This window comes from Gymnogyps californianus, chromosome 2, assembly GCF_018139145.2.
Source record: "Gymnogyps californianus isolate 813 chromosome 2, ASM1813914v2, whole genome shotgun sequence".
In the NCBI taxonomy this organism is placed as follows: domain Eukaryota; kingdom Metazoa; phylum Chordata; class Aves; order Accipitriformes; family Cathartidae; genus Gymnogyps; species Gymnogyps californianus.
The window spans coordinates 68300930-68317507 of NC_059472.1; the positions used below are offsets into that span (position 1 = coordinate 68300930).

Here is a 16578-nt window from a genome sequence, read left to right on the forward strand (position 1 = left end):
GCCTCCGCAGAGCCTCAGCTTACCCTTTCTCAGGAGCAACAGTGTTGTGGAGGGTCTCTGGTTTGAAGGAGGGAGCAGGCAAGGTCTGCCAGGGGCACTAAAGGATTGTGTCTTTGCGTGCCCTCAAGCTGCAGGACTGGAAAGCAGGATGAGGGGATGACACAGTTGTAAGGAAGAGAAGAAAAGTAATGGCAAGTAAGCAGAGGAGCTGTGGTGGGGATAAGCAGAATTTTTGTTAGAAGAGAGGAGAAACATTCCTCCTCCATTTTAGGTTGATTTTTATCTGGAGTGAGTTCAGAAGTGAAAACTTTGTATGGTAAGAAGTAACGCTCTGAAGTGGAGAGGTTGAGATCTGTTTGTCAGCTTCAGTCTTAGAGTTTGTAGTCACCTGTTGCCACTTAAGAACATTTTTGCTCTGTGTTGCTTACACATGTCAGAGTTTGTTTTTATACAAGGTCGGTCTCTGCCCAAGAGGAGTTTTGTATTAAATATATTTTCCCTAGCTTTGTTGTCTGTTCACTTATTTTGTAGGCTGAATTACGGTATTGTTTTTAACTCATGAGGCAAATCCTGCGTATTTATTCAGGTGTATGAGAGAGGAGAGGGTTACGCAACTAGCTTTTATGAGCTTTTGCTGGAAGGTGTTTGTGTTGGTTGTCATTTAATGCTGATTGGTTTTGCATTTTGAACACCTCAAGGAAGTGATAAAGTGCCTTCTCAATTATATAATTTATATCTGTAATTAAGTGAAGTACTGTTTGGAGTTTACAAATTATCTTCAGTCAATTTGGCTTTTCTGTGTGCATTTTCTTACCTGTTCTGAATATGAAGTTGTGTTGAAGTATTAGTGATGGTGTATGATGTCTACTGGACTGACCTTTGTCCTTCCATCTGCTTTTTTGCCCTAGGCAGTAATGGTCTTTCATTGGGAAGGTGTTTGGCAACAAATTCCAGAGTCAGTTCCAAAGGGTCAGCTTAAGGAACTGACTGTTCAAATTAGGTTTTTTAGGCTGACTTTCTGCATGTTGATTAGTGTAATTCACAGTGAGTAAACAGTGACTGACAAAGGAATCATGGGAGCTTCTGAATAGCTTGTGAACAAATTTTAGACTTGGTTAGCTATAGAAAAGGTAAAACTCTGATCTCTAATTGAGGAGCAACGGTATAAAAGGATGAAAATGGAGTATTAAAATTTTCTTTTTTTTTTCTTAACATGAGCAATGCCTTTTTTTCTTCCCTTAAAGAAACAAAGATGTTGTAAAGTATTTGTTAAATCAAGGAGCTGATGTCAATCTTCGTGCGAAAAATGGATACACAGCTTTTGACCTGATAATGCTGCTGAATGATCCAGGTATGTTATTTCAAAGAGCACTGAAGAAATGTGCAACATAAACAGATAAACATCCCTTCCAATCTAGAAAATACATTAAAGTTGCTAGGAAGTATCCTCTGAGGTCCGGGCTGGACTGGACCAAGAAAGGATACTGCCTGAAAATGGTGGGTTTTGAGTTAATTGGTTAGATGAGTGTGTACATTTATGGGATACCAGATTTTGTGCATTCCTCTTGCCTTTGTTTTTGAAGATGCTCCAAAATGTGTTGTTTGTGTCACCAGAGCCAGTTCAGTAGCATTTGACTGAGGTGGCCCAGGTATTCTGTAGTGTCATTAGCACAGAGCTATGAACTGGAGCTAGAAATTTCCACAGCAGTAAAGGGACAGGACAAAGAGAGTGCAGTCAGAACAAAACTAGTGAACTCCTGGTGGAACCTCCCACTAGGTCTGTAAAGGCTGAGGATAAATCACACTTCAGGGTTCAGGGTTTTTTTATGGGAGTGCTTTAGAAAAAGGCAGCATGTTTTGGGGAGACTTCAATGAAATACATTTAATTTTTGTTGTAGTTTGTTTAGCCTTGTCATGGTTTAACCCCAGCCAGCAACTAAGCACCACGCAGCCTTTAACCCCAGCCAGCAACTAAGCACCACGCAGCCGCTTCCCCCTCCCCACTCCTGCTGGGGTGGGGAGGAGGAAAAAAAAAATAAAGCTCGTGGGTTGAGATAAGAACAGTTTAATAACTAAAGTAAAATAAAATACACTACTAACTAATAATAATAATAATATAATTGTAATGAAAAGGAATATAACAAAAAAAAAGAAATAACACCCAAGAAAAGACAAGTGATGCACAATGCGGTTGCTCACCACCCGCCGACCGATGCCCGAGCCGCGATCCGCCCCTCCCGGCCAACTCCCCCCAGTTTATATACTGGGCATGACGTTCCATGGTATGGAATACCCCTTTGGCTAGTTTGGGTCAGCTGCCCCGGCTATGCTCCCTCCCAGCTTCTTGTGCACCTGCTTGCTGGCAGAGCATGGGAAACTGAAAAGTCCTTGACTTAGGATAAGCACTACCTAGCAACAACTAAAACATCAGAGTGTTATCAACAGTATTCTCACACTAAATCCAAAACACAGCACTATACCAGCTACTAGGAAGAAAATTAACTCTATCCCAGCCAAAACCAGGACAAGTCCGTATAATTTGTTATTGATAACCTTGCCTGGTACCTGAATTGCTTTATCTGAAGCCAAAAAACACCACCGCTGATGGAACTAATGTTTGTTTTCTCTGTATATACTCATTATGGTGTTTTTGGTCACTAGCAGATACCTTTCCTTTGTCAAAAGTAGATCACTAATAGTATGAAATTTTAGAAAATAAATACAGTGAATTATTTTATGACTAACTTCTTGTAGGACAGAGTAGTTTGTCTTGCTACCTCTCTCTCTCTCTCTCTCTCTCTCTCTCTCTGTGTGTCAATTCTGTCTGCCCTTCTTAAAGTTTTTCCTGACTTCTGTATAAAATACAGATTTACAGAGTATTTTTTTGCTTTCCTGTCCTCATCTCATGCTCGTTCTTTTTTCTTCCTCTTCCTTTCTTTTTTTCTTACTTTTTTTGTCCACCTTTTTTCTTACTATGTCTTTTCAGTCCCTTCATTGTCCAGGCTGAACATCTCCTTTCCCTTTGGGATTTAATTTCAAGCTTCTTTTCTGCAACCTACGCTTGAAGAAAGAACATTCATTTTTCTCTACTCTCTTCTGCGTCAGGTGAGAGAAGGGAGCATCACAATATCATTCTTCTACAAAGTGCGAGAGGAGGCAGTTCACTTGGTCACACATGACTGATTCCGACTGAATAGTATGCTTATTTATATTGATAAATACCTTTAGAGAGGTGATGGTAAGACTGCAGCTCACTGTGTGGGGAGAAGGCATGGGAAACCTAGGTCAAGAAAGAAGGTTTTGGGGATTCATCTGCTTTGTGTTTGAGAGGTAGATCGATTACTACTTATATGGGATTTATAGGGGAAGTATCAGTGTATCAGTCATAATTTGGGAAAGCAAAACAGACTAAACATTATCTTAATTTGTTTTCTTTTAGACACAGAGCTTGTACGGTTACTGGCATCAGCATGCATGCAAGTAGACAAAGACAAGAATAAACTGAACAACAGATCATCTTTGCCTTGTTCCAGAAGTAGGCAATCCTTAAATGTCCCAATGTTGCCAGATGACAAAGGAGGTCTAAAGGTAGATGTATTCACTCTTAATAAATATCCAATGTATTGTTTCCTGTAATTTATGAAGCAGAGAAAGTCATTGCTAAGAAGTACTTTGGATCTAATATGTAACCGGGTTTTTTGGGGGGGGAGGGGGTGTTCTGAATTCCGCATTGACAGTGCTTCCTGGTTTTATGAAATGTAGCATGTGTTCAGCTTTCTTTTTGTCAGATGGCAAGGCAAAGGGAGGACTTTTAAGGAAGAGTTTGCGTCTAAGCATTTCAGTGACTAGAAATATATCTCATAATTAAGTAGTGGAAGGTACCGTGTTCGTAACTTTGGAACTGAATTTCCATTATGATCTTAATTTTAAATCTGCCTTTAAAATCCAAATGTACTCCAGTTTTAGTAGATTCTTTTTATACTCATTGCTATTTTTTTTTTCGCTTTTGTTTTTGAAATTGGAGTGGATGTGTTATGGGGATTTGGCTAGTATCTCCTAACATAGTGAGAAGCTGCCTATTTATATGTTTGTTCTATGTAGGAATTGCAGCAGTAGTTCTTTTATTTTACTTTTATAGTATTTAGTAGACTTTAGAAGAAGGAAGGATGATGTGGGAAGGAAACTGAAGCTCTGGTAATGTACTTGAAAATACTCCTAGGACTCTGTGCGAGACAGCCCAAGAGACTAAGAGGCTATATCTGTTGTCTACCTCTAGGACAGAGGGTGGACTTCACTTGAACCATAAATGGAAACAGGCTATTGGCATTGAAAATTAAGACCATCATAGCAGAGATTTTAATATGAAGAGTGGAACAGTGTGCAGTTCAGGCTTACACGTCCTCTGGCATGCTGTATCCTTAACTCGAAATTGGCAGTAGTCCATTAGGAAACAACATAGAGTCAGAACAAGTGCGTGCCACTTAAGCAAAGATATTGCCACTTACATTGTCTGTCTCCGAAAGAGGAGGAAAAAGTATTAGTTTATTTTGTTGCTGTTGCTGTTGTTTATTTAGGTGAATAATTTTTTATGATGGTGTACCTCAGAATTTCCTTGAGTCCATGATCTCACATTTTTAGTATAAATATTATCAGGGTCTTGGAAACACACATGGTAATTTCCAGGCTATTGTTGATATGAATTTTAAAGACCATTTGAAATTCTACTTTAGCTCAAATCTGTTTTGCAGTTTTAACTATGAAGCAACAAGTGGTTATTTTCATATGACTATTCTATTATTCAATATGATACAACTTCAGTATCAATTTAGATAGACCTGTTTAAGAATGCAGTTACTTAGATGGGAGATTGTCAGAACAGCTTTTGACTTTATGGAATACAGATCAACAACAGGTCAGATTGCAACTCTTGCAGTGTTATGACACAAAGACTTGGATTAGGGTTATAAAAGATTATGAAGTGAAATAAAAAAAAAGATTTGTCAATGATAAAGATGTGCACATGAGTACTGACACAAATTTAATATTTTGATGTCTGGAATGTTTAAGTATTTGGTCTCAAAACTACAAAATATTACAGTGTTTACAAGTTAAGTCTTAATCAAGCACTTTTTCAGCAGAAATTGTATTCTATATATTTCTCTGATATATATAACCTGAAAGTCAATATAACCCTCTCTTCCGTCACTGCTTAATGCTTTATTAACCATTCTGTCTGACCACAAGTATGTTACGTATCTTACTTTCCTTACAAATGTTCAGAGAGGGTAAAAATGACATTTTCAGATTGGTTGGCGGGAAGTCATCAAACTCATCTCTCTTTGGACCAGCATGTGAAGAGAGTGCTGAAGTGAGGGACCTTCCTGAGTTTTGTAACAACAGTGCTTCCGTGCAGACAACTGCTCTGTGCTGAGCCAGGACTGTAAACCAAAGATATTTATGGTGACTCAGCCAGTACCTAAATTTTCTGTCTAGATCAGTGCAAATGACAGAATGTGCTGTCTACAGAATCATGGAAATGTAAAAATGAGAGAGAACTCGAGAGGCTCACCTGCCTTTACATAAGGAGGCAGAATGAACATGCCAAGAACGTCCTTGATGGAAGTTTCTGTTCTGTCTTCTTTCACTGTGGTGAAGAAGATCCCTTGGTCCCATGGTCTCCGTCAGCACCCAGTTCCACTGCTTGTCACTTCTTGTGGTCAGAATTTTTTTCCCCTGATCTAATCTATATCTCTCTTGCTGCGTATTAAGTTGATTGATTCTTGTTCAGTGGCCACCTTCATTTTTATATGAACTATATAAATACTTGAAGAACTATCGTATTCTCTTCGATCTTTTTTTTTTCCCTAGACTAAACAAAAATAATTCATTCACATTTCCCTGTTTGCAGGTTATGTTTCCTAAACTTCTTACTATTTCTAATTTGTCTGTATCTGTCAAGGTGAGGGATCCAAAACAAGTCATGAGATTCCAACTAGGGTCTCAGTATCACACAGTGGCGTACAAAAACTACTTGCACAGGTTTGTGTTTCATGCTGTTATCAGTGAAATTCACCTTTTTTGCAGCAGTAAGACACTGTGCATCTATACTTAGTTGGTGGTATGTTACGACTCTGATTTTCTTTTTTTCTTTTGCACGGCTGCTTTGCTACTTACATCCTTTTCTGTATTTGTACACTTGATTTCTTCTTCTTACATGTCAACTTGACCCCTACTGAATAATGTCAATTTGTCAGTGTCTAAATTTAGAGTATCTAAGGTGCTCACGAAACTGTCCAGATAGATGTCTTCCATAGACTGTGCAAAATATGTTTCATTGTTGCTGTTGTTAATGAACATTTCCAAACTCCTGTTTCACTCCATGAAGTATGTCCTCCCAATTTGACATCAAATTGTTGGTAATTTGTCTCTTAATGTGTTTTTTGGCTATGGTGTTTTCCCTATATTAATTTTACTTGAACCATATTTTCCTCAGTCGTTCGATGAATGTTACATGGAATAGCGATAAAAGCTTTATTAAAGTCAAGCTATGTTACAGCTTTTCCTCCCTTCTGCCCACTTGACCAGTTACTCTGTCAGAGAGAGAGAGATTGATTTGGTGGGATTTATTCCCAACAAACCCATGCCAGCTGTCTCTTATGAGCTGTGATGATGTACGAAGTTTTTTCAATAATGTCCTTTCAAGTTAAGCTTTTTGATCAGTAAACTTTCAGATTTTCCTCTTTGGGCTAGGGGTAGTTATGTATTTGCCTATTGCCTGATTTCTGTAACTTCTTCCATCCTCTTAACTTATCTTGAAGATAATCAATATTTGTTCAGAGGTCGTGTTGTCTATAATTACTCTAGGGTAATTTTAATCAGTCTTGTCTGGTTTTAATTTGTGTAAGCTCATTTAAATATTCTTACTCTGTTAAGCAAATGCACATATATTCCCACCTTCCTCCTGTTAATGGTATTCATACTAAAATGTCTGATCACAAGTAGGCTGCTTTTGAAGTTTTAAAAAACAAACCCTTTTCAGTGTCTCCTGTTTGATCACTTTTGTCATTAACTAGTAAGTAGACTTTTTATTTTGTTGTGTGTTTATTTTATTTGTTATTTGTGCATAATACAGGCCCTTGTTCCTTTACCTACTGATTATGTAATGGATAACCATGATCTCGTTCTTTACTCCGTTCATGCAGGAACTGTTAACTGCTTTGTTTCTCACCATTTTGTGGACTTTAAAACAAAGTTGTGCCTTTTCCATATGCAAAAATTTTATTTCCTCTCTCTTCTTCCTGCCTATGCTTCTTCGATAAGTTATACTCTCAATGTCAGTGTTAGAGCAGTGTGAATTATCACATTCAGTTTCTTTTTTAGATTAAAGTTGTTTGAGGGCAGAGATTTCCAGTTCTTCCCCTTATTCTTTCATTCCTGATATTGTTACAAATGTCTAAGGTATTTCTCAAGTGGCAACACCATTTTTCTGTTCTTTGATACTATTGCCTTCTCCCACTGCTACTAGATTTCAGCCTTTTGACAGACGCTATTTTTAACCACAGATGCATTTTTGTTACTTGGCTGCTTCAGTCTAGTTTAAAGCCCTTTATTCCAGCTTCTGTACATGTGTGATGTGGTAGGGTATATGGAGAGGCCACAATCTTCTGCAGCAGCAGACTGGAAACTCCAGAGCTCAGGCCACCATACTCTGAACTCCAGAGGACAAGACGAACCTCTCCACTATCTTGCCGGAGAGCAGTAGTTTTTTATATGGTAACATAGTGGCTGTACTTACTCCATTTCAGATTAGTTTGTGGTGCGAGCATATGTTAACGAAGCAGAAGCACTGTGAAGAAGAGTAACAAAGATGATAGGAACTTAGAAGTGATCTTTGTTACAGAAGCAAGCTAGCTTCGGTGAACAAAACCAAACCACATTGTGCAAGCAATCTCTTTTGTAAGCTCATTGTACTCTGTGTTAAAACTAGATGGATTTTTTTGCCCTTTCAGTTCCTTTTGGAGGGTGAATAAATGCTGAACTGCATGGGTTTTATTGCTTTCTCGGAACTATTTGTCTCTCTTGCCTTTTTCCATCAGGTCTTTGTTGCTGAAAGTAATGTAAATCTTTATTAGTTATGGCTCCAAAGAGATACAAAGGTCTGAGAACTCTATCCATTACTAATGCTCTGTGCGGATTTAAAATCTTTTTAATGATCATCTGCTAGAAGGATTGATTTACAGGGAATAAGTTTACAGTTTATATTACTTACTTCTACTGTATGACAGTTGGGAAGACATATATCAGTAAGCAGCTGAAAAGCATTAAATGCCAAGGAGAGAGGGGAATATGTATGGTGAGAAGGAATGGCTAAGAATAAAGAGTAAACTAGGAAAGCGTGTTATCTGGATCGGATATCACGTAAAGCTGCCTTGATGAAGTATCATCACTTTTACATGACTATTATTTTTTTTTTTTTTTAAAGTGTTCCAGAAAGGAAAGAAGAAGCTTTACTAAGAAATATCGGAAGATATTTATAATCTGACTTACCTACAAGCCACATAATCTTTAATACAGATTGCATAGGTCTTCTTAATATAGCCTATAGGTCTCGTATAGTCTAGAGAAATGTCCTGCTAAATACTTGAAGCATCTTGCATTGTTTGCCTGTAAAAATGTGTAAGTCTGTAAATACTTGGATAAATTTTATTATGAGTGAAGATGGTCGTTCTGTGTAACAGTTTCCACATATGCGATACCTGTATGGATGGAGATTGTAGGTGCGGTAGTCCTAATGTTTGTGTTCTTTTCACAGCTGATATCTCCTTGCCTTGCTCTGTTTCAGTTTATAGTCTTTCCAGTCTGGCAAGGTTTAAGTTATCTGTATAGCAGCACTGTATGGAGTGTGGATCTTTAGTTTGATGGGAATACTATCAGAACTCTTCCAATTTGCCACTGATTTTGAAAATCTTAAGGAGAAGCTTTCATGCAGATCAGATAAACTGCTATGCACACCTCTAAAAAGCAGAAAATATACGTGCCAGTTCATTGATGCCAGAGAGTGTAAGAATAGATGGTGAAATTGGAAGTTGATGGGAAGATTAAATATTTGTGATGTAGCTGTAAAAATTTCCTATTCAAATTGCCCTAATACTTTTATCTACCTTGTCTTTCCAGATAGTGTGGCAAAATATTGTAAGGCATTTGCTAGATGAAAAATAAGGAAAGAGATTAATCTTATGCATACAAATTATGGTGAAGGGTTCTGTTGATAATTGCAAACCACTTTAACGTTGCTTTTGTAGTTTATCTCAAAAACTGCTTGACAGATTTATCACTGCTCTAAGGATTACTTAATTGTACATTTCTTTTCCTCTTTTTTTCTTTTAGTTGGAACTAAATTGTTGTATCTTCTTATCAATCTAGTCCTGGTGGAGCAGGATGTCTAATCGATTCCGCAAGCTGAAGTTGACTCAGACATTGCGCCATGGATTTCCTTCCAATCAGTTTATGCCTTTTCCTGATGAGCCTGAACCATCATTAAATTCCACCATAAAAGCGATTTCACAGAGTGATACAGACACCTCTGGAAACCTTGATGCTGCTACAGCTCGGATCACAAATAACAAAGCTAGTGGTAAAGCTAGAGTTGTCTTGTGGGAAGTGAGCTCTTGTGGGGTAGTCAAGATGATACTATTTCTAATTTATTGATTTAGTTTTTATTTAGCTTAATATAACTGAAAAGACACTTAATATATTTGTAGTGTATAGAAAGAGAGATGTTTGTACTCCTGACTGCTGATCATGCTGAATGCTGAGTGCAGCGTCATTTAAGCAGGAAAATGCTAATATAACCATGTTACTGTTCTATAGCAAGCACCATTAAGTTGGACAGTAGAGACAGGTCACTCAAAATTTGTTAGTACCTTTGATAAACTAATTTGTGTAATGAAAACCAATTTATTTAAACAAATAAATAAATAATTCTGAGAAGAAAGAGAGCTTGGAAAAGCCCAAATCATAAAGCACATCTACTGAAATTGTACACTCTCCATGCAAAACCCTCACAGTTTTTGATGTGAAATAAGACTATTGGCTTAGCTTTAATGTAGCTACATGACAGTGTCACTGGAAATCTTGCTTCTGTGTGCTTACTGAGGGTAAAGCTGTTGAATGTTTGAAAACAATAAGCTATCCTTGAGAACAAAAGTAGGAGCGTGTAAACAGTAAAACATTTATATATTTTTCAGGTGTAAACACTGCAAAAGGAGGAAAGGATGATGAATTATTGACAACCATGGTATGTCGCAGTGTTCTTGGTGTGTTCAGCCCAATTCAGAAGGTCATGCTGCTCCCATAATTTTTATGGTTTTTTTTACTTCCTGTCTAAGTCACCATTAGAAGGAGAGCTATCATGTGTTGATAGTCACTAGACAGGAACTGACAGGCTGTGATACATCAGTAGTTCTTAGACTAGGAAGTACTACAAGTAGTATGGCATGGAAGCCGTTCATAAGTACTGACTTTTTTCAAGAGTTACCTATACCTTTGTATGATCAGCAATGAATTAGTAAAATAGATGGAACAGCTGATTAGTTGCTGACAAGCAGTATGGTATGAGGAAAACATGGATGGAACATGGTACAATGTAAAAGTGAGAAATTACTAGTAGAGGCAACCATGGAATATTTAGTTCGGGATGTGTTTTCGTATTATTCTGTTTCTTCTTTTGTTATGCTGTAGTTTTAAATTCCCCTACAGCTTACTCCCTGGAGATGTCATTAAATTTGGCTGGTTACCCTTTATGTTCTTTTTTAAGAAGACTGAGTAACTTTTGATGTGACTGACTGACAGAACTCCAGGGAGCCAAATCAGTTGTGTTGGTGTTTTCTCTTTCTGGAGAACACATACAGCAGGAATAGGCAGTTGTTCACTGTTTCCAGCATCCTGCCTGGGAATACAGGGAGGACTACCTTGTTATTTCTTTGGAAATTAATTGTTAACATTCCTGTTAAAATCAGTTTGAAGCAAGATTCAGCCCAATGAAGGAAAAGACAGTTTCTGCCACTTAATGAACTATATTTATTGTATTAAATGAATGAGCATACTGGCGGGTGCCAGAATGTCCATTGGATTCTCTCTGTTATTATGTGTTGTACATCTTCACACATACTACTTTTGTGTCTCATTTCCATTTTATTTTGTTTAAAAATGCATTTGTCCCCATCTTTTTATTTAACTTTCAATTTGGAAACTACATCATCCGCTCCCAGTAATCTCTCTTAAGAAGAGGCTCTTTTCTTTTTCTTTGTTTCCCTCTCTCAGTTGAGGAGTAGTGCTCCATTTACCAGGCTGCCCAGCGATAAACTGAAAGCAGTGATACCGCCTTTCTTACCACCCTCAAGTTTTGAGCTTTGGAATTCTGACCGAACGCGACTCAGCAAAGATGGCAAAGCTGAACAGATGAGAACTGCCTGGCCACAGAGAGCGATCAAGCATGATTTTAACAGCAGTGGGAACTCTGATATAGTAAGCAAACAAATATATGAAAATACTGTGTTATGTCCAGGCTGTGCTGACTGGTGAGCCACACTGTGTTTCTGATTAGAAATGACTTTAAACCCACTGTCTCAGTAATGGCTTGTCCTTTTAAGCTCTGCTGTTTAAGAAGAATATACATCTCTATGGAAGGAACATAAATGGAACAAAGATTTTGTATGAAATAAAACTACTTGTTTGCTGTTAACCAGAATAAAGTCGAGCCCTAACGAATTTGCTGCAAACTGCTAAAGTGCCTGGTGGTTCCACCTATGTATTTTAGTTGCCAAAGTAGGTGCAGTCATTGGAGTGTGGCAGAAACTGCTCTGATTTGGAAGAAGACTAGGGGCAGAAGAAAAGAATGAAAGTTTCTCAATTTTTAGGAACTGGAGGGGAGGGAAGAAATATCAGTGAGACATAAATATACAGACGTAATGTTCTGAAAGATTGGTAATAGATAAAATTGTAGCAATTAGTGATCAAGTGGGCTTGAAGGCATACAGCCTTAAAGTGCAAGTACTGTAAAAGGGGAAAAAGTCTGAATAAATTCTATTTTTTATAGGAGCTTGCCTGATTCTACGTTTTTAGTGAAAATGCAAAATAAAAGGAAAATAGCTCATTTGTCTTGAGACAGGAAGCAAAACAACCTCAACAACCTTTGCTTTCATAGTTAGTAGGAGAAAAAGAAGTGCTTACTCCCCTGACTTTAGACTTTAATAGCCAAGTGTAGAGAAGAGTTTATTTTACCAGTCCAGAACTGTAGTTCATGTCAGTCCTAGAAGTGGAACAATGAAGACATTTTAGGAGGAATTTTTTTCTATCTTCCTTTTTTAAGTGAAAGTTAGCTTAATACCAGTGGAGGTGATTTAGGTGGAATAAGGTGAAGTATTAGAAGGGAAGTGATAGATCGCAGGAAGGCAAATGTTCATCATCCTAAAAAAGATGATTGTAATAACATAAGTGGATAATTGGCACCCATGTATAAAGTGAGGAGCAGGGGAAGTGGGGGAGGACTAGCCATCGATCCTTCTGTGGGGAAAGAAGGGTTTTGCTAAGGGAATAGGGAGAAGGAGGGAAACCTAGTAAGTCAGAGTTGGAAGAAGTGATTTGAGCAACAGGATAAGAAACATGAAAAAGCTGAGCTGCAAGAGCCATATGTCAGATGGTTGGCAGTGGCCAGTGGTGTAAAAGCAAAAGAATTGAAGGAGGATGTGGATGTGGCTGAGGATTTGGCTAGCATATAGCTAGATCATTAGTGTCTCAGTTAACAATAGTCAATAAAATGGTGCAGGTAGATGTTTAGATTGAAGGGGATATGAAAATGCAACTGGACGAGAGAAAGCTCATGTCACTTGTCGCAGCTTAGTTAGTAAGAAACAGGGATATGATGGATGAGAAGTAGGTGGTCGCTGTTTTGTAAGATGGGAGAGACAAAACCAGGATTCTGCAGGAAAGAAGTTTCACGTGATAATTCCTGCTCCCCGCCCCCACTTGTAATATTGTGTATATCATATCTCAGGTGCATTGTATATGCTCATTTTCTGTTAACCAAAGGTTAAGGAGAATTCATGCCTTTATTATCGTGTCATTTCTTTTGTTGAATGTATATAGTCAATGTATATATATTTATATAAATATATATTAAATATATTTTTATATGTAAAATAAGATTATTTCTGATATCCCTTTTGGTCTTCAGTGGAAGTTTCAGAACTTAAGATAAATAAAATAGCAGTTGAAGGTTGATCTTTGTTGTGCTCAAACGAGAAGGATGAAAATTATTTTTCTTTTTGTTTTCCAGACGTCTGTTAGCAAAGGTACTAGACCAGTCAAATTACCAACATTTGCAAGACGACCTGCATCTCCTTCAAATTCCAATAACTTCAACCATTCTCCCCATTCTTCTGGTGGATCCAATAACATTGCGGGAATTAACAGGCATGGAGGAGAACTGCATAACAGATCAGGTACCATGCTGCTTTTATTTTTAATAAGAAAGTCGTTTGTATCTGGTTCAGCTAAAAAATTAGTGTTTGTGATGATGGTGGAAGATATTAAACCTTTTCTGAGGGCTCCTACTGCTGTATAAGCAAAACTTCTGTAAATTTTGTTGGAACAGGATTGGACTTTGGACATCTACATAAGGGAACAAAAGCCTCACTTCTGTTGTAGAAGTCTCATAGGTTAGCCCCTGTCTCAGAAAAAACATGTTGATTTTATTTGAGTCCACCCACGATGGATCAGGTGGATGCTTGTTCATTACAACATATATTTCATAGAGCTGTCTCTTACCCATGTTGCTTGCTTTTTGTTTAAAATAAAAATTGGTTTTCAATTAAAACAAAGCTGCAAGCATTGTATCTGGCAGCTGTAAAGACAATATGGTGAAGCAACTCATGAAACGTATCCAAGAGTATGAAAGTCAGCTCTGTGTGTGTATAGATAAGGCTGGCTTCTCTCTTCTCCTACAGTTGATTTTTGTTCCCTTTCCTGAAAGCTGCTGAACCAGTCTGAACCTTACAATTCTCTCTCTTACTTCATCCAGTAAGTTTTTAAAAGAGAGTGAGTGGTGGAGAGAGGTGAATTGAAAATTAACAAATATTTTAAAATTGGGGTTTCCTTGACTCTGTTTTTATTTTATTTTTTTCTTAGGTGGCAGTGCAGATAATGTTTTGTCTCAGATTGCAGCCCAAAGAAGAAAAGCAGCAGGCTTACCTGAACAGAAACCCAGCCAACAGCATAGTCCAGTCCAGTCAACTCCTTCATCCACTCTGTCTGATTTGCAGTGTGCTCAAATTGTTGGCAATGGACATCTTGTAAAGGTACAGGGAAATGTAAATTTTTGTACTTCCAAACTGGCTAATTTTAATAGGTCACGTCTCAGTTATGGATGGTTGATAAATATAACTGCATGACATCGCACAGCCTAAAATGAATGAACAGCTGTTACAGTAGTAGAAACTTTTCAGCTCCACAAACCTTCCTTTTAATTACAAGTCTACAAAAGATCAGACCTAATAATAAAACATGATTTTGCTTTATTATTAATTTCACTCAGTTTTAAAAACAGTAAATGTAATACTTGATCTTAGGGTAGATCTGCACTGTTATTTTGGTTTCTCATTATTTCTTTCTATGGCCCTGATTGAGTCCAGTGTTTTATGTTAGTTATTCCTGGGCTTTACTCTGAAGTGGTGTAGCTAGTTTCCCTCCAAAGGCACAACCTGAGTGCAGAACATGAGATAATTTGTACCAGGATCTGCCTACCACAACAATATGCGTGTATCCAGTCTGCTCCACAAGGTGTTATTTTTAAACAGTATGAACATTAAGTTGTCATCACCTAAGTCAGATTTTGCTCCTGAGTGCAGGCCGTATTATTTGCACTGACTTACCTATCAATTTCCTGGAATAGCTTTACCCTCATGACCTGCCCATTTTTGTGCATGTACTTTGAAGTTAACAACTGCTTTGTATAAAATTTTTAAGGATTAAGCTCTTAAATCTTCAGAGACACAAGTTAGAAAGCAGCATCATAACAGATTGTGTGATACACTATTGTGAAATGTATGGGTCTATTCACACAGAGAAACATTACATTTCAGAGAGCAAGAGAAAGAAAGCACATAATTTGGGGTTTTAGTTCTAACGTGTGGTATTCTGAAAATGTTAGAATACATGACCAAGAGCAAAATTTCTCAACTCTTTGCTTGTGTAATCTCCAAACAGCTCGTTTTGCTTTGTTTTCTTTTCTTTGCATCTTTTCATGAGATTCTGCTTGAAGTTTTGCCCAAAGAAACAAAAATGGCCAGAGTATAAAATTATTACATTTCCTATCTCATTCTGTGATGTCTTATATGGCAACAGTAAGCACTATATATATTTAATTAGTAGATTTCAATGATAAATGAAGTTACAAAGTTGTTCAGTGATGTAATTGAAATTTCTGGAGGACAAAAATCAGAAAAAGAAAAGTGTGCAACTACCAATGCCAAAACAGCTTCCGTGAATAGTCATTTTGTCTCCGATCTATCAGTCCTGATTCTGAAGGGACTACTGGTTGCTTTTCAAAGATGAGATTGGGAGCTAAATTTTGTAACTCTGCTGGACCCCCAAAAGCTATGGACTCATACTGATTCTTTGGCACATGATAATCTTTCCTCCCTTTCTATCCCATGTAACTGCTCCCTGGGTTATAAATGATCTGTCTCTTTCTTTCCTGTAGACAAAGCCACTCTATTATCCTCTTCCCTCATCTAAGTCCCCTCTACTAAACAGCTACCAAACGCTTTTTCTTTCAGAGGTGGTCTGACCAATATATTTCTAATTAAACTCTCAGCAGTTCCTCTCAGCTTGTTTTTATATTGGAAATAATTTCAGAAGAGCTGCTTGTGTGCCCCAAAAAATCTTATTTTTCTCCAGTTATATTGGTTAGCCCATTAAGAGATAATACCTGTGCCTGCGAGCTTTGGGCTGCAGATTTTGGGGCTTTTTGTTATAACAATGCTGCCACTAAGAAGTGTTAACTATTATTCCCACTCACAGTGGAAGACATTAGGAGATAAAGAAGTAGTGAGGTGCAATGCCCTGCAGGTCATCTTCTGGGAAGGCAGTTCATCATACTGTTGAAAAATTTTTTAAATAAAAATGATACCAGTATGTTGGAAAGGCAACAGCTCTTTCAGTGCTCTTTGCTTAGATGTCTAGATGGATTTCAGTCTATCTACCAATAACAAAACATGTAATCAGTGTGTATCTTGCTATGAGGGGATTTCTGGGACATCAGTGTCTGTTGGGAGTACACAATCACATATGGATCCACACTGGCTGCAAAAGCTTAAACAGCCTACTTTGTTGTTGTAATCAACAACATAAACGCTGAAAATGTAATGTCTGTATCCATTGTGGAAATGCTTGTGCCCTCCCATTAGGATCATGCTGTCTAAACTTGGAAATAGCTGATCTAAAAATGCAGTGATGTTACACTGATCAGTTTTGCAAAAGTTATCCATGAGGGGTGGGATTGTACAAGCCTTAAAGAAA

At 37.7% G+C, this 16578-nt stretch overlaps 1 protein-coding gene across 4 annotated transcripts in view; it reads left to right on the top strand.

The window, feature by feature from the left end:
* Positions 1-16578, top strand: part of ANKS6 (ankyrin repeat and sterile alpha motif domain containing 6) — a 44199-nt gene that overhangs the window by 12751 nt on the left and 14870 nt on the right. For all 4 annotated transcript variants that reach the window (XR_007766072.1, XM_050892241.1, XM_050892243.1 and 1 more), the window contains exons 5-11: positions 1245-1351; positions 3440-3588; positions 9424-9634; positions 10248-10297; positions 11323-11526; positions 13337-13502; positions 14188-14357. Coding sequence is in view for 3 of the 4 variants with exons in the window: in XM_050892241.1 (XP_050748198.1) it covers positions 1245-1351; positions 3440-3588; positions 9424-9634; positions 10248-10297; positions 11323-11526; positions 13337-13502; positions 14188-14357 (1057 nt within the window). In the remaining variant the exon portion in view is untranslated. The remainder of the gene's footprint in view (positions 1-1244; positions 1352-3439; positions 3589-9423; positions 9635-10247; positions 10298-11322; positions 11527-13336; positions 13503-14187; positions 14358-16578) is intronic.